Source organism: Odontesthes bonariensis, chromosome 1 (genome assembly GCF_027942865.1).
Source record: "Odontesthes bonariensis isolate fOdoBon6 chromosome 1, fOdoBon6.hap1, whole genome shotgun sequence".
Lineage (NCBI taxonomy): Eukaryota > Metazoa > Chordata > Actinopteri > Atheriniformes > Atherinopsidae > Odontesthes > Odontesthes bonariensis.
Window position 1 is genome coordinate 19,950,635 of NC_134506.1, and position 27,430 is coordinate 19,978,064.

General features: G+C 41.5%; 1 protein-coding gene across 1 annotated transcript in view; it reads right to left on the reverse strand.

Moving 5' to 3' along the window:
• Positions 1–8,850: 8,850 nt before the first annotated feature.
• Positions 8,851–27,430, reverse strand: part of kif18a (kinesin family member 18A) — a 29,302-nt gene continuing 10,722 nt past the window's right edge. Inside the window, exons 10-18 of the mRNA XM_075470915.1 lie at positions 24,520–24,682; positions 23,853–24,017; positions 22,832–22,953; positions 22,429–22,718; positions 20,525–20,581; positions 15,000–15,378; positions 9,921–10,013; positions 9,628–9,728; positions 8,851–9,417 (exon numbers count right to left, since the gene is read on the reverse strand). Of these exons, the coding sequence (XP_075327030.1) occupies positions 9,284–9,417; positions 9,628–9,728; positions 9,921–10,013; positions 15,000–15,378; positions 20,525–20,581; positions 22,429–22,718; positions 22,832–22,953; positions 23,853–24,017; positions 24,520–24,682 (1,504 nt within the window). The 3' untranslated portion in view covers positions 8,851–9,283. The remainder of the gene's footprint in view (positions 9,418–9,627; positions 9,729–9,920; positions 10,014–14,999; positions 15,379–20,524; positions 20,582–22,428; positions 22,719–22,831; positions 22,954–23,852; positions 24,018–24,519; positions 24,683–27,430) is intronic.

A 27,430-nucleotide genomic window follows, 5' to 3' on the forward strand; every position in this document is an offset into this window, starting at 1 on the left:
TGAAAAGTAACATTTTGAACAATATTTTAATACACACACAAGTTATTCCCAAAACGTGCATAGAGTAAGTTTAATACAACATCTGTTCAGCTTACAACAGAAAAGAAAGGTCAATAATATAACTTAAATGACATATTTGTCCATTTTTGTGAAATTATGCTGGTGCAAAAGTGAGTACACCCCTATGTTAAACTCCCTGAGAATGGGCCGTGTTGGCCCGAAATGTCATGAAATGAAAAGGCATTAAAAGGGAGGTCATCGTTGTGCGTTTCATCCTTGCCTTACATTGAAATTTTACATTTTGAGTCTGCACCAGGCTAAAAGAGACGTGTGTGAGATTTGACTGAAATCCTATGGAGAGTATCATGATCTGCTTCAGTAGTCACAGTACATGTTGACAAGCATGTTTCTTTTGGTGAAATTCAGCTTCCTACTGTTGATGGCATCCATACAGCCCCAAACCATGTCACTCCCACTACTATGCTTGACTTTAAGCATGGGGCACTTTTCTTTGTACAAATCACTTTTTACCACCACACATGCTTGACACCATCGAAAGCAAATTTGTTCATCTTGGTGTCATCAGATCACAGGACATGGTTCCAGCAATCCATATCCTTAGTTTGTTTGTCTCTGATGAGACAATGTGTGTATTAAAATATTGTTCAAAATGTTACTTTTCAGCAGGGGTGTACTCATTTTCACTGTGCACTGTATATATATATAAAGATCATTCTCCCATCAGTTTCCCCCTAGATAAACTCAGGGGACAGTGCTCTGGGCAGCAGAAAACAGGATGGCGAGTGGGAAAAGAAATTATTATGGAAAATCAAGCCCATCTATGAGATACCATAGGCAGATAATATTGTTGTAATGGAGTATTTTAGCAAGAAACAACCATGACATTCAAATTTAGCTGATATTGAGCAAAAGCCAAAGCAAAACTCTCATTAAAGCTGTTAATTCAATTCATTTCAAAACAATCTTATTTTGGATCAGCTAAACGATTGAAGAGAAATGTTGTTCCCAATTGCAATAAGGAAGGGTATTAATCTTACTACAGCTCGGATTGAGCGGACAGACAAGTGAGGACAATTTAAGATGAAATACAATTAAAAACGATCACATTCACGTTCAAATACTATTTGATCATGAAGGATACTGAAGATTCAGGAAGAAGAGAATTGCTCCTCTGTGTTGAAAAAACAGGAAGGGATTCACAAAAAGAGAAGGGCTTAAATACAACTTTCGACTTGTCTTGTTTTATGCCAAGGTCAAAAGCTTAAGCTATACTTGCAAAACTGGTGCAACAAAACTAAAGGGCAGAGCGATGCAGATGTGAATTAAGCAGAGTCTGTACACGCCTACACAGTCCTGAGAGGAGGTCTAATCAAGTGAAGCAAGTGAAAACACCTGTGTAGGTGTAACATGGATGAGGCTCTAACTTTATTTGAAACAAATCCAATTAGGCTTGAATAAAAGTTCAGTCATAGAATAAAAAAGGATGCCTGGATGGTTGAGGGGTCTGTGGTGTTGTGTTGAGATTACACTGTCGTACCGCAGCAGGAAGTTCACCTTCCTGTGCAGCATGGTTACTTAGTGTTGAGCGTGTTGCACTACAGCAAAAAATTCTGAAAATTATAAAAATGATTTATATTTGAGGGCTCACTTCTTTCCACTAATATTTGCCTTTTACTGTAAAAAGAATATGATAATTTCTGCATTACAAGCCTGAAAAAGTATGTTTCTACACTTAGTCCTCCACTAAAAACACAGGCATGTCCTGTACATTCCGTGAGTTCTTCTCACGAAACATCCAAGTGTCCCAAAAACCAAGTCACACGGAACAACACAAAGCAGTATTTCCCTTTTGGGAAAAATTTTGATACCTAACCAGGGTTAGACCGACATAGTGAGTCCTTTTTTTTAGGCCTTAACTAAGTAAATTAGACCAAACTGTGAATGAAAGGTAATGGGAAGTGTGATATGTATGAAACGTACCGGCCTGGATGAGAGACAACCCAGCCCTTGGTGTTAGTCCACTGCAGTGACTCCTACTGCTAAGCCTGTACTGGTCCTGTATTTAATCCATTTTCTGCCTCTTCTCCAGGTCTAAGCAGAGATACCCAGACCTCCCTCTCGCCAGCCACCTCCTCCAGTTCTTCCGGTGGGACACCAAGTTGTTCCCTTGCCAACCGGGAGATATAGTGACAAAGGGCAGCCCTGGCGGAATTCAATATCACTGGAAATGCATCTGACTTACTGCCAGCAATGAAAACCAAGCTTTCACGCTGGTTGTACAGGGACCAAATGGCCCATCGTAAGAAGCCCGGACCCTATACTCCCGGAGCACCAAAAAGGGCATGGTCATAAGCCTTCTCCAAGTCCACAAAAACACATGTTGACTGGTTGGGCAAACTCCCTTGCACTCTTTAATACCCTGTTGAGGATAAGGAGCTGGTCCAGTGTTCAACGTCCCGGACGAAAACCAAACTGCTCCTCCTGAATTCTGAGGTTCGACTACCTGTCTGACTCTTTTCTCCAGCCCCCTGACATAGCCTTTCCCAGGTACGTTGAGAAGTGTGATCCCTCTGTAATTGGAACCAGCCAAGACAGCTTAACAACATCCAGGGGTTGAATATATCCTTGATATATTCAGTCTCTGGAGCCTTGCCGCCACAGAGTTGTTGAACTACTTCAGCAACTTCAGCCCCAAAGATTGGCAAATTCCCCCAAAAGCCTCGTCCAAATGCGAGACCCAAGTTTTTGCCTATGCATCTGCCTCAGCCACCTGTCAGTACCCATCAGCTGCCTTCAGAGTCCCACAAGCCAACCAAGCTCTGTTGGACTTCCTCTTCAGCCTTCACCTCAGATGTCCACCATTGGGGTCAGGGATTGCCACCATCACAAACACCAATCACCTTACGTACCAATCCACGTACAAAACAAATGTCATATGTGAGAGCAGATTGACTGTAGTCTTAACTTTGGAGCATGTACGGAGCCAGGCTCATTTTAGTCTAGTTGAGTAAAGTAAAGTCAGCTGATCCTCAACCTTAATATTTGGGTGTTAGTCCAGTCTTAACAAGCTCTATTTTGTACGATTTTGGTCAGACAAACACTTTTACATGCATTTAAAGTCTTGTCAGACTTACGTAATATATATAAATATTTGTTTTGTGTGTGTCATTGTAAACATGTTTAGTGACACCATGTTGGCATCTGAGGTTACAGCATCCTCAACTGTCTGTTAAAAATACAAAAGAGCCTTCCCCTGTACAGTTTCTACAATAATTCAGATTTATTTTGTGTTTTATTCCCCTTCTTTTTAATACCCAAACCTGACAACACACTCCTTTGGGGGCGGCTGTAGCTTAGGAGGAAGAGCGGTTCGATCCCCAGCTTTCCCTGACCACTTATCAAAGTGTACCCCGAACCCCAAGTTGTTTCTGATGCATTCATGTGTGTGTGTGAATAGGTGAATGTGGCTTGTTGGAGTTATTTTCATAGTGACAAAAAATGATATGAGAACTTTGTGTCCCTACTTATAAGCCAATATTCCCCACTAACTAGTTTAGCACTGAAGAAGCCTTTGGGATGAGAGGACCAAGAAAAAGAAGTCCAGTTGCCCTTTTTTAAACTCTTAGGACTCCCCTTATATAGATCCACAACACAGGCAGCTGTACTCATTATAAAGTTTGGATTGGATTTTTGCTGTGTGTTACTGTGTAAAAAGTACTGTTTGGATGATGACACAATTGCACTTTTGTATGGAAAATTTCTATGAAGCAGTGTAGCTCAGAGGAAGGGAGTCATATGCTCGGACACGGTACAGAGTGAATTACACCTTATCTGTAGGACTCCGAAAAGGGTTTGAAATACTTCATCACCCTTTGGTTTCCATGGTCAAATGGGTGGATATTTCCAGCAAGAGTCAGAAGTAATAAAGTCTGCATAGCTGCGCTTTGGTGATTAAACCAAAAACGTTTAAAAACACAGATACACTCATATTCTCTAAAAAGACACGCATGCTTAATCAGTTTGTCCCAGCCCGAGGCTACAAAGTGTCTCAAATTGAAGAAAGTTGGACAAAAGTCATGTAAACTACACTTAAACTGCTTTGTAAACAAGAGGAGAACCACCCCCCACTTACGACAAACTTTATGATATGAACAGCACATGAAGACCACAGAATTACAAGATTCTGCAAAGTGAACGAGGAACTAGGGAGGATTTTACAGGGTGTTGAGATGATGCGAAAAGCTGTGGGAAATCAAAGATCATTTGAATGTGAGCATATTCCCTGACCATCCAGTAAGAGGAGGAGTCACTCATCCACTTACTGAAAGTTGTGGTGATGAGAATGCACTGTATTATGGCAGCAGGTTTGGGACTTAACACAGTCTCCATGGCAATTGCTGCAATGATGACAAATTTGCTGTTTCAATAAACAACATGACAAAGACTCTGGAGCCTTAACCGATGTGTCAGGGTTGTGTTTTATCGACATCGGCGGCACGTGTGTAACGCAATGGAGACATGTTAACGCAGGAGATTATTTTAAGGTTTGCACCCTGCAGACAGAATAAAACGGAACCAGTTTGTGAGTTTGTATTTGCAGTCCGTGGGATCAGACTTCAAGTCAGCAAAATACTTCAGTAGACTGCAAATCGTGAAATGTTTATTTGCAAGGCTACCTGCACCATGCAGCTCTTTCTCTCGAGGATGAGTCATCCACAGGCTACATACGGTATGTTTGAGGTGGGCTTTGGATAAGCTCCTGGAGGAGAATGTAGAGGGGCAAAGAACACTGCTGAGCCATCACAGATGTACTGATTTTCTGTCACATTGTTTCACAACAGGAGACATTACCTGGTAAAGGAAACTGTAAATCTCACCCATCCCCCATGATTACCACTGCACAAGGTCCTGTCAACAGTCAGCTGAACAATGATAAAGGGAGCCAGGTATTTGCTGCCACATCTATTTCCTCACATAGTTGCTTGCAGAGTCAGATGTTGGCAGAAATTTTAACCTGAAACATTTCTCAAACTGTGAAAAATAACGGTGACAGAAGCATCTAACCAAACACGTACTGCATCTATAAACAGGTCAGTCTCTAATGCAGATATCATCCATAATAAACAATTCTTGAGTCACATTTGATAGAGAACGTGTACCAGCTGTCTATAATGTTCCCCAGAATGAATGTTTCTTATTACCTCCGACTGACGTGGCCTCTTTTATCAAGTGCACCAACAACCAACATCACCTTCGTCCTCGTCCTTCTTTTTCCTCGGACAAAATTGGGCACACACCTTAAAAGACAAACGGTGCCTGTGCAAAATCTGCTCTTTTTGTCGAAAAGAACGTTTCAGATCGTCCTGTACGAGCCAATATTTAGTAAATGAAACACCATGACATGGTTAATAAAGCCTTGAGAAATCTCGAAAAGAACAAAGAGCCAAAATACAATCTTCAACAAGCATCCTTAACAATGTTCAGCGTTCTAATAAACTGTCTCATCAACTAATTGTTATTGCACCTGCTTAAATCCAAAGCTATGAGGGCTTACCTTCTCCAAAATCAATACTTCCAACTGCCTTTTGAGATGAAGTATCCCCCAATATGTGTAACAATTTTGTGGACAACAAAGCTAATCTTGTTCTCTAGTTTTAGATCTATTCTTTTACTTCCCACAGTGGGAGTAAGTGGACACAAAGGTTTGTGGCGTCAACAGCAATCCTCCAGGCCCTGCTTTACATGCCAAAGCAGGGTGGATCTCTCGTATTTCCATAAACCTCATTTAAATATTTGCATTAAGCATCACGGGACATGATCACAGGCAGAAGCAACTCATTTGAGGTTTTATGCCGAAGCTCTGTTGTCAACAAAGATCTAATCAAATCTGATTTCTCCAATATGTATCCAAAAGGTTACAGATTTACCTTTTCAAACTTGTTGTACAAGTCTTCCTATTTCAAACGGAATAGTACTGGAAGAGGACACAAGAATAAATACCAAGGTTGGTCCTCTAAGCTGCTTCTGAAGCAGAGATATTCATCTTCATTTTTTCAGCATATTCACATCGACATGAGACACAGTAAGCCGTGTGCACACTCATCAAGCACGCATTCCTTTTTAGGTGTCATATACATATTATTCCAGGCTAAAAGAGGTAAAACAGAACGAAGCCAACAAGCGACACCATTAGTGGTGAAAGGACACAGAGTGCTGGTGGTCAGCTCTCCACAAGTTGTTCCACTCTGACATATTGCTTTAAGATATCGGGTCATCTAATTAGACAGGGGGATGAAAAGTTCACAGCTGTGACGTGCGGCATTGTGGGAGTCGGGAACATTGTGGGAGAGATCATGTAGTATGCTTTTATTTGTAGTAGTCTGTGTCTGCACAAATATAAAAGCTCTTTGCCAACGCCGGATTTATCAAAACATGAGTGATTTCTTTTTAGGTTCGCACTCATGGTTCCTTTAATCAGAGTTGGAATAAAGAATAATAATTAAGTGCATCGGTGCTCCGTGTGTGATGGTATCTGAGGGGGGGGTTGTTGTTAAATGTTGCAAATGCTGATGTTTCGTCGACAAGCAACCTCTTTGTTTTCAGCTGCCTTGTCTGCTGCCTGTGTTTATATGCACTCATCTTTGACTCTGCATAAGGTTCAGTGAGGGCTAGTACCCTGTAATGTGGAGCAAATAATAAAAGAAGAATTTTCAATGACCTCATATATCCAACGGTGACATGGGGATGAAATAAGACAGTTGCATGAAGTGGCATGATGGCAATCAATCAATGTTGGGGGGGGTGAAATGCCATTAAAGACTCTGTGATCTTTGTTTAACAATGCAAAAATAGAGTTAACAACTTTGTGACGCATTTGCACAAGGGTGTTTCTTTCTTTTTTTTTCTTTCAAAAACTAACGAATGACAACAGATAGCATGTAATGTCTCTCAGGGAGGCAAGATAAAACAATGGGTCCGACATGATCTGAGATTCTACCTGCAGTTGCTAAGCAACACCCACCTCCAACCTCTCAATCTGTCCCATTGGTCAGCAAGAAAAACGCACAAAGCACCCCATTGGCTAAGAGAAAGTTAATAAACTTTAGCCAAGACCTGCCTCCCTGTGTGCTCACACACTCCCTCCCCTCCTCACACACACAATGAAGAGATTCTTGTGAATGAGAGCATGAGAGGGTGTCAGTGCTTGCGCAGTACAGTGCTGATATATGCATTGAGCTCCTGAGCTATAAATAAAGATCACACTGAACGCTGTGCCACTGAAAGTTGCAAGACTGAATTCAAAGTGACAAGTCTAGTTCTCTCCAGACAGAGCAATGAGGTTCCACCCTCATAATGGATCCAGGAGGTATCTTTATTTATTTATTTTTTTTACTTTGTTTTTCAGCAGAGAATTCTAATAAAAGATTGTTCCCAGCGATTCTCCGTGTGAATTCAGGCTAAAAATGCAATCAAGAAAAGACTGAAATATCTTTCACATGTAAATCAAAGGAAGTTTTTAAGCATCCGTTTGCCGTCTTTGTCGCTTAAGGCCGCCCCACAGCCCTGAAACGATCCCAAGCACCTGCAATGCCAAGATGATCTTGTGAATCAAAATGAAAATGGGTTTTACTTAACGTTCATGGTATTAAAAAAAACTAAGCAAGTTCTTACTACAGATGAATATTGCATTGATCAAGTTTGCATTCATGCAGCCATATAGGTGTGGAAAAAGCAAGATATTCAATTAAATTGACAGCCATTCTAAGTTATTTCTACTCAATTAAAGCCTCATTTTCTGTCAGCTCTACTGTAACTTTAGCGAGTTATGATATACTCGTGATTACATTTTAGCATAATTACACCATTATTCTGTTGCAATAGCCGTCGCCAAGGTGTGAGATGTGTTAAGTCAGCGAACACTCAGTTCGGCTTAGGTGTGAGGATCTAAGCAACATATAGGCATTTTATGGTCCATCGATCCCTTGGACAGCCTTAAATGAAAACCAAACAAAAACTAAAAGAAATAAACAAAACCTATTTAAAAAACCAAACAAACAAAAAAAAACAAATGGCAGCAAAGTCTATGCAGCCAGTTTATCTAATTTTAGGAAAAAGCGCTTTTTGTTTAGGATTAAAGTAGGCCTCAAGTATTGAGCCAAGTTAGGAAAGTCAGTTTAAACTGGCAGAACCAGACTAAGGACAAATCTTTCAACAAAGAATTTACGATCAATATATATGTACATTTGTATTTCTTTAAAAAAAAATTTATAAAGTTCACAAAAACAGCATTTCGGTGTCAGAGAAGAAAAATTTGGGTAGAAGGAAGAGTGGATTGGGGAGCGTTTTAAACATCATGCAGTCCATTAGTGAATTCAAAAGCCTGCATACTTACTTAACTAATCTGAATGCTGGATCATCAGGCCACCTGACAGAGCGGTATCACAGACTGAAATGCTTCTGTTGTTTTACACTTGTCAGCTCACCATCACGTCTTCTGGAAGCATTTTGTCAATGTAAAATTAAAGTCAACTTATTTTCTCCATCTTCCGTGGACGGTGAAGTTCATTTACTTCTCTTTTCCTAAATTCAATTCTTTGAAAAGACGCTGAGAAATTTACAAGCAAGATCCTCTCAGCTAAGTTCCGCGTTCCTCTTCATTGTGATTGTCACTTTCTCTGAGCCCGTCTGATGTCATTCATTTGGTGTCGGAACGCCTTGTAACTGAAACTTCATTGAAAGCCACACTCATGCAACAGCAGCGGCACACAAAGAAAATATTACATTTGAGAGGGATTATTTTTTTATTTATTTTTCAAAATCAACCACAGATTCTGTTAAAAGTACTTTTATTATCCAACATCTATAATCCTATTATTACCTGTACAAGACATTAAAAGTAGTGTGAAACAAAAAGTATAAAACAACTCAGAGTCGAGCAGTTTCAGTTTTATTAGCTGCCCCGGGACACTTGGTCTTCTAAAATACAATCACTGTTCTAGAGAACAGAAAACCACACCATGTGGGTGAAACAGGTTGCTCTATTTTCTGCTGTGTGTATATGAATGTTCTGACCAATATCTACTGTTTAAATACAATCAGGTACAAGAAAATAATGACGGCTCCCGTGGTCAGGTTACCATTCTGCTGGAGAAATCTCCACAACAGATTTTCTAACTCTTGAGACAAATACGGACGACGGCACAGACTGTGGAGTGAAATTGATCCTAAAAGTGAAGTGGACTGATTCAAATGCACCGCTGCTTCACATCCGCTTGGCCACCCGTTTGAACTGCTGGGATGTTTTATAGAAGATGGACCTGGATTTCTGAGGCTCGAGGAGGTTTAGATTCCCCTCAGAGATGCTCCTCACAACCCTGCGAGGCTTGTTCTCTGAACCTGACGACAGACACCAAACAAAGACCGCCGTGAACAAACAGGGAAGCACGTCTTTACTCCCCGTAGCTCGGAATAATAACCAATACTGATCCATAGGATCGTACGAGTGAAGATAAAAAGCATGGAGCGGTTACTGAAGATATACAAGACAATAACTGAGGTGGGTTTCCCCACCCCCGAAAATAATAGCTTCCCTGTTTTTATGCTTACCAACGAAGCGATGCACTCGGACTGGCTTCTGGGCCACTGAGGGGTCTTTTTTTATACGCTTTGGTGCAGAGAAGCCCTGCGTCAAGTCTTCTCTGGTGCTCCTACAGTCAACAACAGACAGGAAAACAAGTCGTCAGTTCAAGTTCCTCATTATCTCTGTAACGACGCGCTCGCCGTTACCTCCGTATTAAATCGCGGATTGAAAGGAACTGTGACAGACAGGAAAAAGACAATCTCCGTTGGCTGAGTAACACCAACGAACAGAAGAAAAAACTAAACAATAGGTGCATTACCGGCTGAATTTCCGCTTTCCTTGCGCAGCAGATGTCATCTCCATGTAAGTTGGTTTTGCTCGTCTCACATCTTGAAGAAGCGGGATCTGTTGTCTAAAGAGCAAAGGTCTGCGTTACCGTGACAGCCCGACTGTGGGAATTTTACCTGGCAATAGGGAACCTCGTCCAACAAAATAAAATGACTGAAATAAAAAAAAAAAGTTTACCAAATCTTTCATATGTACACAAAACTGAACTTGAACTGAACTAGTCACCGGTTAAATCAAAGCATCAGATATGCTTTGATTTAACCGGTGACTGTCCCTCTATTATACCTCAAAGCAGGAAAAAAAGAAAACATGTTTGAAAGTGAGCTCTGAAAACACCAGTTTCCAGTAAATCTAATGCATCAAGTCATTGAGTCTCTCCCTTACACTGTCTGCTCATCATTTAGCAACATCTAAAACTCGGGTATCAGGTCCTAACTGTTCTCCTAACATCTGGCTTTGCTTGGATCTTCAGTATTTGAGGAGAAGCATCATCTTGTATGAACACATGTTAGGTGAACAGCACATTTATGATGAAGCGATTTGGTCTGTGATGCGACGTTATTGTTCAAGGGGATGCACTTTCAATTGGAGGTTGGTTAGGAACAAAAAGTCTCCACAACATACTGTAATCCTCAGTTCTGTCCCCCCCCCACTTTCAGCTGAATTCTTGAAGACGCTGCTCAGATCAGCGTACTTAAGCCTCTTCAGCCACTCTTCCAGAATGTAAGCCCGCTGCTTGTGAGAACACTTGGTATTTACACTCTAGTTTCAGTCTTGTAGTGAATAAGGAATGGAGGATTTTCCACCTTTGGGTGGTTTAGGTGCAGTACAGACCGAGTGCTTTCAAACATTTAGCAGGCCGCAGGAGGGAAGTTTGGAAACTTTTCATAAAAAGATGTGTTCGTTCTCTGAATCTGTTATTAGAAATAATACATATACATCGCTAAATATATCAACGTTAACATGAATCAAACTGGTCTCATCAATGCAGACGACACGCAGCTGATGGAAAATATGACTTGATATATTGAAAACTGAACTCGGATTTGACTGTATGTAATACAGTTAGGCCCAGAAATAGTTGGACAGTGACACCATTTTTATTTGATTTGGGCTCTGCATGCCACCAGATTGGGTTTGAGATAAAACAACCGAGAAGCAACTGAAGTGCAGGCTTTCAGGTTTAATTCAAGGGGTTGACCAAAAATATCCAACAAAACGTTTTGGAATGGCAACCATTTTTCTACAAAGTCTCCTCAATTTCAGGGGCTCAAAAGTCATTGGACAAATTAGCTTTAATTTAAATAAAAATGTTAATTTCTAATACTTTGATGAGAATCCTTGGCAAGCATTGACTAACTGAAGTCTGGAAGCTATGGACTTCACCAAACGCCAGGTTTCCTCCATTGGGATGCTTTGCCAGGACTTTAATGCTGCCGTCTTCAGATATTGCTTGTTTGTGGGGCTTTCTTAGCCTGGAAAACCAGCGCCAACTGCTGGACGGCAAAATGTTTTGCCTGCGGTTGGGTCTGGCCTCGATCCACTTGTCATTTTGAAAATACTGCCCTGAATCTGGCAGATGGCAACTAAACCAATCACAACGCAGAGATGTGTTTTGAATCAACGCGGGCGGGCCAGAGGGTTCTGGTGCGGGGTTTTGAGGGAGTGACGACAGAGCAGTGCGACGTTGGGCAGTGGAAGCGAACATAGACAAGCGAAAGCACAACAAGAAAGATGGCGGCGGCAATGGAACAGTGCTCGTTTGATTCAGCCTTGGCACACAGCCATTATAACGAACAGCCTTGCCACTCTGTATTAAGCCCCATTGTACCGGCTTTTTGGCTGCAGTTCCACCAGAATTCCACTGGGAGCGTCGGTGGAGACCAGAATGAATGGGGCCCTATGGAGCTAGATGCTACAAATGGTCAGTTTCACCTAAGTCTCCTCAAGAGCGCTCAGATTTGAATGTAGTTTCTGAGAGCTCAACATGGGTTTCAAGTAAAAAATCTACTGAACGAGTACATATATCGCTTTGATTTCTTACTGGTTGGCTTCTTGTTGTCCACAACGCGCTAGCATTGTGCTAATGACAGCTGGTCGACCCGCTATGTATGACGTCATATACACTTCAAATCCTTTTTTTAAGCAAATGAGTGGCTCTAAAAATCTAAAACTCAGCCATGGGTATTTTCTAAACACCCTTTTTCGAAAACAACATTCGAATTACTAGAGAAAAAATTATATCTTGAGATAAGGGCACGAAAGGGCGTATAGCTCCATAGGACTCCATTCATTCTGGTCTCCAACATTGGGCGCCCCACGTGGAAAGAGGGTGGAACTGCAACCAAAATCGCCTCGTTGGAAACCGGAAATGCACCGTGAGTGGCGTATCTGTCCTATTATAGAATCTGTGCTTGGCATCAGTTTTGGAAGAGTCCCCTCCCACCAAAGCTTTCTGTCGCGCTTACTACGTCACAGTCAGTTGCGCTGATTGGTCAGAGCGTTGGCCTATAGGCACAGACGCGGTTTGAAAGACAACGGGTTGTGCTCATCAACAATGTTCCGTTGTATCCATTGATCGGTGCCAGACTAAATTAGACATCCAATCCATTTAGGCTGGTTTATCAGGCTAGGGCTTTCTGCCTTATGTTCTGTCGTAAACTAGTGAAATGTATGCTCGATCAGTGTGACTGACTACGCCATTGGAGAATATTCCACTTCTTAGCCTTAAAGAACTCCTGGGTTGCTTTCCCAGTATGTGTTGGGTCGTTGTCCATCTGTACTACAAGGCGCCATCCAATCAACTTTCTGAGCAGAAAGTATATCTATACACTTCAGAATTCATCCGGCTGCTTCTGTCACATAGGACATAGACACAATTGACCCAGTGCCATTGGAAGCAATGCATGCCCATGCCATCACACTGCCTCCACCATGTTTTACAGAAGATGCGGTGTGCTTTGGATCATGAGCCTTTCCAAGCCTTCTCCATAGTTTCTTCTTCCTTTCGTTCCGGTACAGATTGAACTTAGCTTCATCTGTCTAAAGAATGCTGTTCCAGAACTTGACTGGCTTCACCAGAGGTTTTTTGTCAAAGTCTAATCCAGCCTTTCTATTTCTGGGGCTGATTAACGGTTTGCACCTTGTGGTGAACCCTCTGTATGTGCTCTCATGAAGTCTTCTCTTTAGGGTAGACTTAGGTACTGATGCACCTACTTCCTGGCACTTGACTGGATGTTATGAAGGGGTTTTTCTCCACCATGAAAAGGATCCTGCATCCACCACGGTGGTCTTCTGTGGCCGTCCAGGCCTTTTCGAGTCCCCGAGCTGACCAGCGCACTTCTCAGATTGTACCAAACTATTGATTTAGCCACTCATAACATTTCTGCCATCTCTCTGATGGATTTGTCCTTTTTTCCCTTCAACCTAAATGACTCAATGGAAGTAAATATGGTCCGTTTCATTTCCATTGAGAGCTCCTTTGATCACATGCTGTGGGTTCACAGCAACAGCTTTGAAATGGAAATGCCACACCTGGACCCCAAGGCGTTCCCAGGCCAACCGAGAAACGTAGTCTCTCCAACGTGTCCTGGGTCTTCCCCGGGGCCTCCTCCCAGTGGGACGGGCCCGGAACACCTCACCAGGGAGGCGTCCAGGAGGCATCCTAACCAGATGCCCGAGCCACCTCATCTGACTCATCTCGATGCGGAGGAGCAGCGGTTCTACTCCGAGCCCCTCCCGGATGACCGAGCTTCTCACCCTATCTCTAAGGGAGAGCCCAGACACCCTGCGGAGGAAACTCATTTCGGCCACTTGTATTCGCGATCTCGTTCTTTTGGTCACTACCCACAGCTTGTGACCATAGGTGAGGATAGGAACATAGATTGAATCCTTAAACCCTTGCTCCAATTTGGATGTGAATAGCCTCAAATTAAAGATGAGAGTCTGCACTTTAAGCCCACATTGATTATCACCTGATCATTCCACTGGAGAGCACTGATCGTACCAGACATTAGCATGTATTTTGAGTGATACAAATGAACAGCTCTAAGTATTTTAGTTCTTCATTTGCATTAGGAAAGGTTGGAGGCACATAGGTTGAGTACGCAGCTCTTTGATGTGGAACGGGACACATTTGTTTTCATGCTGCAACTGGAATCTCCCTACATGTGGCCTGGACAACCATCTGAAAACATCCTTGGTGTAATCACATCTTTACTACGATCAGATGCTTGGAAAAAGCACATGAATCAACTGAAAAAGTTTCTACTGTGTCTGTTTCTGAATCAGTCTTTTGTTTACAGCTAATATGTTTGGGGACTGCTGATGGTATGGTCTATTGTAAGTGGCAGTGATCTGTACACACCAAAAGTGAAAATTCTGCCAACATTACCGGCATGTTTTCAAAATTGCACACATGAGCTGATAAAATGAAACAAGTCAACACTAAAGTTTGGATGAGGGCACAGTCGGCTGCGAAGCACAACTAATTCAAATTCACTACAACTAGGTAATGGATCCAGCACTGAAGCATGAGGTTCAATCAACAGTTTGATTTATCTATAGCAACCGACAATAACCCATCATAACTTTAATAGATGCTGCTGATGAACTGGCTACCGATTGGCCAAATGCTTAATTGCCATAATGTCATAATAAAACCGCCATCAGCGTGAGAGATAGAAAAACAAATAGCACACACACAGTTGTGTTGTATTTGCAGCAAATGCGTTTGATACTGCAGCCGTTACAGGTTTTTTTACCCTTTAAAATTGACATTTTAATGCAGGTCGGGATCATTTTTGTAAAAACTGCAAATACAGCACCGGCCTTGGTGGAAGATGTTCTCTCCTCTGTGATGTATGGTTTATAGATGTCTGAATAAAGCAAATGTAGAGTGAATGACAGCCCTACTTCTGAATACCATGCTGCTTTTAAGGCTTAAGTTAAGTTAAATTCACTGAAATGATTGAAAATGGCTGAAACAGAAAGAGTCCTCTGCTAAAATCCTTAAAAATCAAAAGAGAAAATAAGACAATTATTTTCTCACCTTCTGGAAGGAAGCTGGTCTCCCTCAGTGGCTGCGGGAACATGCCGGTGTTGACTAGGCCCTAACACGTCTGTGGACTTTGACTCTTGGCACAGACTACCACAGCTTATTATGATGGTTGCATTACTTGCAGTTTGATCATCATTGTCTATAACTTCAAAGGTCTCGTTCGGATCCTTGTTGCTGGAGCTTAGTGGCTGAGCCTTATCTGTTCTCTGTACAGGTTCTGGTGTGCTCTGCAGTGGAAACATGCCCTCCTCAAACACCTGGGGCTTGGTGATGGTTCGTGGGCTTTGCGGTGGGAGTAACGTAGATAAATTCCTCCTGATGGGCATTCGAGGAGGTCCATCTTGCGTCATTTGTGGTTGATTTCCTCTGTCTAGAAAAACCAAACAAACAATAAAAAGTTAATGAAAATAAAATAAACAATGCAGCAATAAAGTCAACTGTTAAAGGACAAATTATTTCCTCAAAAGATAACAGAATTACAATGTTCCTTATCTAAAACCAAATATTAGAACAGTAGAGATGAGAGTGAAATTGGAAGTAAGCTGAGTAAACTGGAAGGGGAACGTCCCCGCATGCCACATCCTGTATTCTGCATTTACTTTCTATGTCACATTGTGTATTCAGGGTTTGTTGCTACAGATATTGTGCGTTATGTGTTCTCAAGCCCAAATGTCACATGACGTATTACTACGGTATTTGGCAACAGAATGAACATCACCACCTCTATTAAAGCTCAAAGTGCTGCTGTTATTGGACTCTCAAGGAGTCAGCCTTCGTCTGTTGCCCAATACACAACGCACCAGACCCCTTGGCTCCTCCAGCAGGGCGTGGGCCCACTCAAAGGTGGTCCCATGAAGCCTCTTCAGCATTTAACCCCATTTTTGGGGTTTCCTATGGGAATGTTTTGGGATTACTGGCTACTTCTACAGGTAATTCAGACCAGTTGCAAACGAAGGGAGAGCCTGATTTACGTTGGTAGCAGTCAGTGGGTGCTGGAATCTGTCAAGGCTTCCCCTTGCCACAGCTCGTGTATGACTTTTAAGGACAACATTTCTTGAGCAAGTCAAGGGTTACTGGGTGTTTGGTTCAACAAGCTCTCTGTTGCACCTTTGCAGTGATGCAGATCCTGTACCGATCTGCTGTGGTGCAGAGAGAGCTTAGCCAGAAGATGCAGCTGTTGATTTACCGGTCAATCAATGTTTTATGTTCCCACCTACAGTCAACAGCTGTGGGTGGTGACTGAAAGAATAAGATTGTGGATACAAACAACGGAAATGAGCTCTTTCCGAAGGAAGTCTGGGCTAAAGCCAGGGAGGCAGAGTAAAGCTGAGGAAAGCAAGGTCTGGCCAGGTCTGCTTAGCACGCTGTAACGCACATCCAGACATTCAATAGAAAATGGACGGATGGAAGACATACAGTACTATTAACTTTAGAATGTAACTGTTTGCATTATTTATGTCTGCAGCAAGACAAAAGGTCTACAAATGGAAAGACATGGTGATGTTATGTCACCTCCACAGATCTGATCAACACTCAGTGACTGAGCGAGGTGTTAACAATTACTACAGGAACCTGAGCTTCAGTTGTCCGATTTTACATCTTTACAATCTAACACTATGTCTTTTTCTTTCTTTTTTCATTTCTATAATTATCAATTTTAAAACTTTCAAAAGTATTCAGGGAAACAGAAAACAAACGGGGCAGTCTGACACACTCAATCATTAATCAGTAATAAGTGCCAGCTCTGGGCTTAAGACTGCAATTTAAACAAATGTCACAATGTAGACATGAGACAGACTGCTCCCTGAAGGGGTCACAAGTGTCGGAGTGGCACAAGGCAATTAAACATTATAGCCCGCCCCCATCCACGTATATGAACGTAAACTTGGAAATATCAGAGCAGAGCTGTGACATGCATTATTCACCTGACAAGCGCTTCATTTTATAAATAGACCTGAAAACAAGGCATTTCACAGCCATGAAACTTTTTTTAAACTACAGATAATATGCAGTTAAAAACATAACTTTAAAATCTGGGAACAATCGAAACATTGTCCTTTAGGGATTGGCTCTAAATTAGTTAATTAGTAGCAATAGTTACAAGAAGATTAATCAATTAATCATAGGAATGCCAGAAAAAACGTTTACATTTAAATTAACATTGAATATTGAACTTTATTGACAACTTTGGACTCGTTAGCAATGAATAATCTGGAGTAATTCTAACTAAAACAGGAAAGACAAACTATATTGGCTAAGTCTTGGTATTATAAAGGCTATTCTCCACATGACATCTATCTAGGTTAATTTAAATACGACAGCAACTGAAAGTTGCACGGGTTCCGGAGCAGAGAGAGGTTAAATCACAATGTCGACACCACATTAGGAGCACTATTACACTCATGGCATTTTCCTGCAGAGGTGTGGTGGGGGTTGGGGAGCAGGCTAAAAAAGGAAAAATGCCAGCACATAAAGGAAGTGAGAACACGAAATGCAAAGGTGAATGACTGATTTATACATTTCCCTAAATATCAAATGCAATATTTAGCAAATGTGAGTCAGACGTCAGACATAGCTCCGTGCGAGGAAACGGTGAGAAATAGCCCTGTTCTGTGGGAGAGGAGTTGTCCCCAGCAATAAATGGCAGCAGAGTTCCTTCAATCACATATTTTTGGCTTGTAGGGGATTAATACATGCATGAGTTGCTATTTCTGGTAGAAGCTGCACTGAATTAGGGTCGCCTGGTTGCTGCTGCCTGTTTTTTATAGTGCGCCTTTTCTGGTTGGTGGAGCAGGGGAGTTTACGTCTGTTGACGTTTTTTCCTGCCCTGCTGTGGATCTGTATTTTCATGAATGAAGCTCAAGAGGGATTGGGAGGGTTAGATGCTAGACAGACAGAGAAAAAACATTTGAGGGTAGGAGGGAAAGAGAGGTAGAATGGAGGAGAATGGCAAACTAGTGCACATTTGAAGCCGAAAGGAAAACTAAAACCGAGGGAGGAAAAAGCCAATTGGAAAATTTAGAGGTAGATTATCTGTTACAAATAGAAAACTGAACACCTACCTCCTCTCATCTCTGTGGGAGATAGGTGAATGAAAAATTACAGAGCTATTAATATAAGCCTGCGAGGACATGTGACAATGATCACTAAAATCATATGCTTCCTTCACAATAATCACGTTTGTGAAATTTGCTTTTATAATGCAGCCCACAAAGGGTTAACGCTCTTTCAAAACCACGACCCTATCTAAAACCGATGAAATTTGATTGGCTTCGCAGGCTGCAGGGTGGAGCTATTTCTCATAACATGCTGCAGTGACTACCATTAACAGCTGAGGAGGCAGTGAGGCACAGACAAACATCAGCAGGAGAAGATCAGAGGAGTTTGTCTGAATGCTAAATGAAAGCCTAATTTGATGAAATAGCAGTTTTTTTCCCCCGCCCATATCATTTTCAGCCGGCCGGTGACCATTACAAAAAAAAAAAAAAAAAAAAAAAAAAAAAAGATTCTGCACAGCTGTTACAGCTGCACCGCGCAGAAGAAGCTGCGTTTTCCCGTGTGTGCATTCATGTGCCTGCAAATATGAGACCTATGTAAGACGAGCAGCTCTGCACTGAAATCAAGATGAACATGAAGAGTTGTTACAGAGATAAAAACCCTTTTTAACAATAGGGAGTTATCATTAAAAGGAACGCATGTAAGTTGTATATGCCTGGAAAATAAATTGCTATCAGTATTCGGCATACTGATCTATAATAACGAACGGCTGATGATAAAAAAGGAACACAAAGGACAAGAGGAGTAAGTGGATTTATTTTATTTTTTTTACCTTCAAACGAGCGACAGCTACACCTTCTCTGTAATCCGACACATTTTTCAGGCTATGAAAATAGTTACAACCAACTGGTTGTTCGCACACGAGTCCTAACAGCTCTGCCAGGCCCACCGGAACCTTGGTCGAAGTGGCCGAGGCCACTCTCTTTCCATGTTTCCCTGTCCCGGGAAACTCTCGTCGCCTTCCACTGTCTTGATATCCAAGAGTTGGGAAAGAGCAACAGTTTTGCTGTGACTTCCCACCTTCAAACATCGCCTTTTTGTAATACCACTAACAGAGCAGCTCTGAGAAGAATATCGCTTACAAGGAACGGAGCAGAAATTAAGATACATCGGTCAGAGACACAGAGGGGACTCTTCTGCTGGGCTTCGTGTTGAAACTAATTAGAAAACATTAACATTTTGGTCCTTTGTATTGCAGCGTTTTAATGCAGCAGCACTCCTCGGAGAAGTAACACCCATCATTTAAGAAAACATTTTTCTTTCCTAACAGAAATGTCCAAATAAAACCTTAAAAAATGCCTTTCCCTTTTAAATTCACAATTTACTCGGACTTCCCACACACTTTTACAGACAAAAGTGATTTTTGTGTGGACTTTAATCGTTCCAAATAACTAGACCTGTCGTGATATTGCTTTAGTTCGAAACTTCATCGATAAAGTCTGAAACTAGTGGTAACACATCAGGGAAAAGCGACCAAAGTTATCAATATACAATTTCAAGTGTATAATCACCCAGTTTAACTTGCTTCCTTGCATATTAAACATGCCATAGTGCATGTCAGTGTTTTATTCTACCAGCATGACTTTACTTTGGTACATTTGTTGCATTCATTGTAGAAAGAAAACCTCATGATATATTTACTCCCTGTTGTAGTCTTAAGTGTTTGCAGAAGTGGCAGAAAACTGTATTATTTTCAATGGCTACAATAATCGAATAATAGTTCCAACTACTGCTTTTGCAGCTGCAAAGTCTAAAGATTGGTAAGACGGACCAACATTAGAGAGTGTGGCTTTTTACATCTGAAAAACTTTGAAAACGTAATGCTCCGTTGGAGTTTACTTATTACAGTAAGTTTGAGGGGAAATCTAATAGCAGAGGTGACAAACTCGCTGGAGTGTTTGCATTTCGTACTCGGGTCATTTGGCAGAGGTTTTTCCTCTCAAGTTACATTTCCCACCATATGTTTCAATGAAATGTGGACCATCTGCAGTAAATATCATTACAGCCAATTTGAATGACCATATTTCACAAATGCTTTTGTGTTACCCCCCCCCCACCCCTGAAGGTTCTCCTTGTAAAGAGTTCTCTCTATTAAAAAACTCTTACGAGTATTCACATCATTTCATTGTTTGGCTGGGAGAGCATGTGTGCAGCACAGCCGTAAATCAAATTATATTACATGTCTGAGTATTATTGTGTATTTTACTGCGCTGAGCAACTTTTTTACAGCCAAATGTAAAAACAAAATGCCGGTAAAGTCTTAGGCTTGCACACAATTTTAAATTTAGATGACAATTTAAAAATAAAGGTGTAGTTTTTCTGTTTCAATTTGCCCAAATGTGATAAAGTGAGTAAAAGGTGACGAAGAGAGCGCGGATAGAAGAATGATTGAGGGAAGGGTGAAATTAATGGGTGTGCAGGTACACAATATGTTAGCAGGATGGGGGACGAGTATTTACCTTTAGGTGATGGAGCAGCATTGCACGAAGATTTTCTTTTAGTGTGTCTCTCTGCACCTGAGAATAAGAGAGTAAAGGTCTGAACACAACGCCGACACATCATCACAATTACCACACAGAAAGCTTACGCAACTCTTTGGTGGTTTACACTCATAAAAAATGTGAACTCACCGCTAAATGTTTGATAACTTTTTGTTATGTCTGACATAAACAGCTTTAATTTGGTTTTCTTTGTGCAGACTTTACAGATGTTAGACAAATGGATTCTTTTTCAATATAAAGTGATCCGACCCTAGAATGCAGAGATAGAAAATGGAACCTGAAGCAAAAGCCAAAAGGTTTACACGGTGAATACAGCAGAGGTTTCAAATCAAGGGATAAAATGAATTCCCAAAACACTAAGTCAGTGTTTTGGTTCATATACGGCATCTTATCTCTTAAACAATAAACTATGACTCACCGCAGGCTGACATTAATATCCATATTCACATGTCGTCAGATTCTTTGTTTTACTAACAAATAATTTAATTAAAAGTCAACAAGTTTTCCAAATTGAACAAGTAAACAGCACAGGGAAAGGTGCAGCCTTTCCTCCCCGACAAACAACTGACACGATCACGCAGAGTGAGCACTGTTGGCCAGCTTCAGTTCATGCTCCACCGTGTGTCATGGCTAATATGTCATGAAGGTCTGGTGCTGCTAGGTCATGCAGAGATGACAGTTAAAAATGAAACATGCAGTCTCACGGCTCACACAAAACACACAAGACCTGGACCGATGTCAAATACACTGACTCTATTGATGTCCGCTGTCCTCACAGGACACAACATTTAGAGGCCTCTTAAATCCCAAGAGTCGCATTTGAGTATTTTTTGTAAGCTCAAACCCTGATTTGACCGGTAAAGGTGGTCAATGTGAGAACAACAACAACAACAACACCCTTATTAGTAGTTGGCTAAAACAAGTATGGAACTTTTGACCCCTTTTTAAAATATATTACGATAAGCACAGCCTTACAGACGGGACTTCCTCCAGCAGGACAATGAGCCCTGCCACACCGCAAAAAACAGCTTAGGAGCAGCTTGAGGAAAATGACAAAACCCACTATGTCACTCCACAACCACCATGACCTGATGAACTACAGAATGGACAGATGCTTTAATCCTGTGGCTGATTGGTGTCTCATGAGGGAAATAATTAGCCAGTTCCTTGGCCCGGCATCGTACACAATAAGCAACAAGTGTAAGGAACCAATCTTTTAAACTAGCAGGGTGGAACTTGTCAGCTGACAATCAGGGACAAGGTTTATCTGACATTATCAACACACTATTTGCTGTTTTCTAATGTAGTCAAGCAAATGTGTTTGTTCATAGCAGACAGTTCTGCATGATGGAAAAACTAAATTTCAAGCAGAAGTGTTTCGCTGAGCTCTTTTTAAAACATTATGTCTCCATCAACTAAGATCTGTCATGTGAGAAGAACTTACTTGTTTGAGATAGTTATATATACATTGGGAGAGGAAAGACTGTTGTTGATAAAATAGCCTTTAAAATGACCACCAGATTTATCCACAACAGTATAAGTTCAAAGTTTTTTTCTTTCTTGATTTCTTCATAAGTTAGGGGCTGTGATGTGTCCTTAAAGTCCATCATTTACCAGACAGAAAAAACAACATCTGATGTTTTTGTTGGTTGAACATTTTATAATCATGTTTTCCTTTATTTCCATAATTCTCTGGTGAACCGAGTCAGGTTATGTAAAATCAATTCTAGCAATGAAATGATTAGTTGAAACAAAATGTACAAAAACTGACTGATGATGGGAATTCTCTGACTTCCCCCGACTCTTAACACATGCTGAATAAGCAGGAGAGTAAACAGGATGATGAGAGTATGATGACTTACTGCAGGGGCTATTCTGATGGTATTGCAGATGTGAGAAAGAGAGGATGGGTGCCAGCTCGCTGCGGAGCCCAACGCTTCCCACCTCATTTGTCTCCTGCAAGTCCACACCAGTCGTTTCACCTTTCAGCTGCTGCTCCGCCCCTTCCAGGTCTGCCCAGACCACACCTCTCTCCCTCAACACGAGGTGCTCCAATTCATGGTTTTCCATCTCATCTGCTGCCATGGCCAACCCAGCCCCTCTCAACGCAGAGTAGTGTCTGCCATAAGCTGGCAGTAGGATGTTCACCATTCTGAAACGCAATAGAAAAATTCTATTGTGATAAACCAGGTTGAGGCCGAGGTGAAGTGCACTTTCTTTAGACGCACTGTAATAATAGCGCACTAGAGTAAGTGGTCAACCTACTTCTGCATGCGCTTGTTCTCCTGATCCTGCAGCGTAGTGAGCTCAACCATCTGCTTGATGTGTTGTTTGAGATCATTTACCTGCAGCTCCAGCCTGTGGCAACGCAAGTCCTTCTCCAACACCTGAAAGAGAAAGAGGGGGGTGACTTCTTGAAGCAGAAATTTGATGAATGAACAATCTAGTGTGCAGAGTTAGAAAGAAAAAGTTGGTTAGGGGTCATTATACTAGGGAGAGGACACAAAGTTCAGTGTTCATCCATGTTTCATCAGAAAAGCTGTCTGCTTGGGGTAAAGGAGGGAGAGAGAGAGAGAGAGAGAAAAAACTCTGACGTAAAGAAACTATGAAACAACAGCACTGAGAACATTTGACTGGTGGGTGCGTCATAGTTCTGGGTCAGTTCCTGGAAGAAAGGATAAAGAAGAGGAAAAAAAAAACATGGACATGGTTTTAGGTAACTGGCTGCTGTTTGAGGGATGAGTAAAGGGTATTGATTTATTCTCTTCAGTGATCCACGAGTGAGCTGGAGAAATAAAATGAGCACGGTTCTAATTACTGAGAGGACAGATGGGAAGAAAACAAAGACAGTCACGACACCAGTGGAGACACAGCCTACCTTCAAAAACAAACAAACAAAAAAACAGTAAGCAATGAGTTATGATGAATGTGAAGTTTTTCCTGGTATTCAATCAGTTGTCCTCTTACGTTTCACCCTGTCCACATGGTGGGTCTTTAGTTAAACTCACTATTTGCTTCTAGTTGTTCATTACCGTCGTCATTGCCAAGCATTGTTGGGCTTTCATAAACATGGCTACAATTTCAACGGACACGTTTTCAGTTGAATTAAAATGATCAGAAATCCCAATGTAAGTTGGCATAATTTCAAGACTGGGGTAAGACTAAACCACGAAGCAAATCCGTATTCATGAAGGCATACGATGAAACAAAAGCATGTAAAGTCTATGAAACCATTAAAAAACAAACACAGCACTACTAAATGTGAATAGGTCAGAGTTGCACTTACCTCTGAGGTCTGATCATTGGCCTTCAGCAACTTAATATCATTCTCCACACGATGAAGCAAACCATCATTTTCCAGGAAACGTGTCTCTGCCTCCCTCAAACGTTTGCATATGTGTTGCTGCTGAGTGCGTAAACTGGCAATCTTCCGCTCATGCTTACAAGTAGCCTGTTGAAATCAGCAACAAAAGATAAGTTTGTCGATATCATAAACCGTCTGCTAGTACTAGTACTGCACAGCATTACGTAGACATGTGGTCTAAACATTTATACCTGGAAGCAGTAACCAGATTTCTTTGAAACAATATAGACCTTTGGCATTTGTTCGTTCTGCAATGCTTCTTCTCAAAACTGAGGATTTAAAAAAAAAAAAAAAAAAAAAACCCAAACAAACTAAATCTTAAAAATACAACACTACAAGAGCTCCAACAATTTAGTTTGTTGTGGCTAATGGTGGACTATTCTGAAATGTCTGGCGCCAGAAATTCTTAAGAAATCCCCTTTAAATTTGAAATGATATTTATGTGTAATAGGGCCTTAAACAAATAGTGGTGCAAACAGAGAGGCTGAGAAAACTACAGAGGAGAGACAAGTAAAATGATGACTCAGCGGCCGTTTCCCTGCAGCAATGATGGAATCTGGAAAGACCGTGCAGCGTAAGCATCAGCTACCTTTTCCGTCTTCTCTTTGGCACAGAAATATTGGACCCGCAGGTTGTCCTCCTCGCTGTAGCGCTGGCGCAGCTCATTCTCCTTCAGTCGTCTCTCCAGATCCAGCTGTTCTCGCCTGATTTGGGCACGGCTCGAGAAGATGCACTGCAGAGCTTCAGACACCCTAAAGGGTGAAGAGATTTGTTTTCCCTTAATCAAAATTTAACTGCTTTCTCAGGTCCTTTTGGTCCCAACTTTTCAGCAACTCAAAGGACAATCTGTTATTAAAGCATTCACTGTTATCATTGAACAACAATGTAAATGTGCTTGTAATTCTTACGATTAAGGTGCATTAATGTAAAAGGAGACAGGACATTCATTAAACTACTTTTTTAAAACATATCAACTTCTGTGCTGCTTTGGATTACCTTCTATTAAAAGGCGTTTTAGTCCACGATTATTCAAATACATGAATGGGGACAGAATATTGGAAACACCTTTTAGTGTAATGCAGTGCAATAAAAGATGAGCATCACCACAGGGATTCAAGCTAAATGTGATTAGAGACAGTTGTGTCATACATAAGGGGAAAATTAAATATTGCCATCCCAAGCTCTTTACAAACTGCTCGGTCAAGTATTTAACACATCCTAAAAGGTCATGAGAAATGTTCCATTTTTCACTTAACACCTCTGAATCGGTTTAGATACAGTCTTAAAACTGATAACTCAAATGTTCGATCCAAGGCCAACAAAAAGTTACATTACTAATATCATAAGACGATGTTAGAGCATTTAGCTTTTTGTTATGATCCGAGATGCCACTTACTCTACTAATACTGAGCAAGAAAGATATTCTTAACTACACAATGCATACATGTATCCCTGGAATAGAGATAAAGGTGCTGCTCTGATTGGATGCAAGTGGCTGTCTCGTTGAGTTAAAGCAGCCGCAGAGTCGGTGGAGGCATGCAGGTAAATAAGGCTGTCGAGCTGTCGCTGAAATGTGACTGCACTCTTCAATGCAACTCCAGTGACGTAGGAGACGTTGTGGCCTTGCTAGACTGCTGAATTTTTAATAGCGTGAGAAGCGTGCAGCCTCTATTCAGAGCCTCTCTCGGTGCGAGTTGTGAATTCTGATGCCAGTGAATGAAGTATGTGGGAGTGAGGCTCATTCAGCTTTTCCCCGCCCTCCCCACCCCCAACCCAAATACCCAGACAGATGCCACTTTATGCCTTAAAAACAAATGGCTTAATTTTTTTTTAGGGAAAATTAAAAGGAAATAAATGAAGATGTACTTTCTTCTTCTTCTTTTTTTTTTAAACTTTACATTCAAAGAGCATCGATACAGAAGTTAATGTTGATTACGGATAAACACTAGTGCTCTGGTATACATTGAGGTGCCTAGTGCACAATGGTGGCAAATCAGAGAGTCTTAAGGCTCTAGCATGGTTGCCGCTCGCGCGAGCGGTGTTGATGACGTCACGAGTTCGTGCCCGTCATAGGACCCTATATAGTGGTGCAAGTCGTTGCGCGCCAGTAGGTGCAATTTTCTCCGTCACAGAGGTGGCGCTGCTACGTGAAGGTTACCTCTACTCTACAACCACGAAAGTGGAGAAGAAAACAATGCCGCTGTCAAGAGCAAGAATACTGTAATTAATGATACTGCTGCAGTTTTCGGATCATTTTAATTTTTTAATTCAGTTAAAAGAGGTGAAGGTTTGAAGCCCCCGGCATCAACAGAGTCTCTGCCCTCTTCTTTGCCTTCACGTATCTGTCCCGTAGCTTCTTCCACACATTCTTACAGAACTCTCCCTCTTTCCCCAAAGTTCTGCCCATCTCTGTGCACCAGTTTTGGGAGTTTATGTGCTCCCTGTGCTGTTTCACTGCAGTTTCGTACAGCTGCCTGTACAAACGCACCTCCTCACTGAGCCTGGTCTCACAACAGTCCATCCGGTTCGTTGTGCTCGGCGCCGCCAAGTAACAAAAATCGACTGGTGCACGACAACGCGCTGCGCCGTCTTTTCAAGGGAAGCGCCAGGCCTGATACGTCATTTTGACGTCACGGTGCGACACCGCCGTGACAGACGCGGCAACCATGCTACCGCCTTTAATCCTTTGGCCTAAAAACATGTTTCTTATTTTAGTTGAAGCCTCCCTTAAAAACGTATCGTGACGAGCTGCACATGCTCAGCAATATGTTATGTTTTCATACAAAATGTAGCATTAATTTATAAAATAACCACAACTTGTTAATTACTTTAAAAGTAAACTAGAAATAAAGCCGACTATCTTCAAATCATCCTAAGGTTCCATGAATTACCATCACAGCGCCTGTTAATGTTTGTGTTGTATCCAGTTTCTCTAAGCAGGTCCGGTACAGGGCCGCTATTATGTTGCACCTTTAATACTGTGGGGAGGTTGGGGGTGGGGGAAATGCTGACACATAAAACTCAGTTTGAAGAAAAAGGAAATTTCTGTCTAGAGTGTAAAAAAACTATTAGTGTCTTCGGGTGGCACATTTTTTTCTCCCCAAAAGAAAACTTGATACACATTGGTTTTTAGTTTAAACAGTTTGTCAGATATGGAGGGAGACAGTTTGACAGAATGTTTTTTTGTGTGTTTGGTGGTTTTTTTGGTGCATTTTCCAGGAGGTCCGAGGGCCAATTTTTCATGAGACAGCATTTCATAAAAGTAACACAAAGAAGTTGCTCAAAGAAAAAAAAAAGTAAACAAAAACACATCAGGGAAGTAGGATAGGCTGAAAGGTGCTCTTATAGAAGTTTAGGGACTTGGTCAAGGCTTTCTTCAACAACTGAGAAAGCATTACTATTGGATCTTCAGTTCTGACACTTTGTCCTCAGTACATCCCGGGGTGGGTCAGCAGTCCAAAACTTCCCCAGTGTTGCAACTACTTACAGCACAAGCAAAT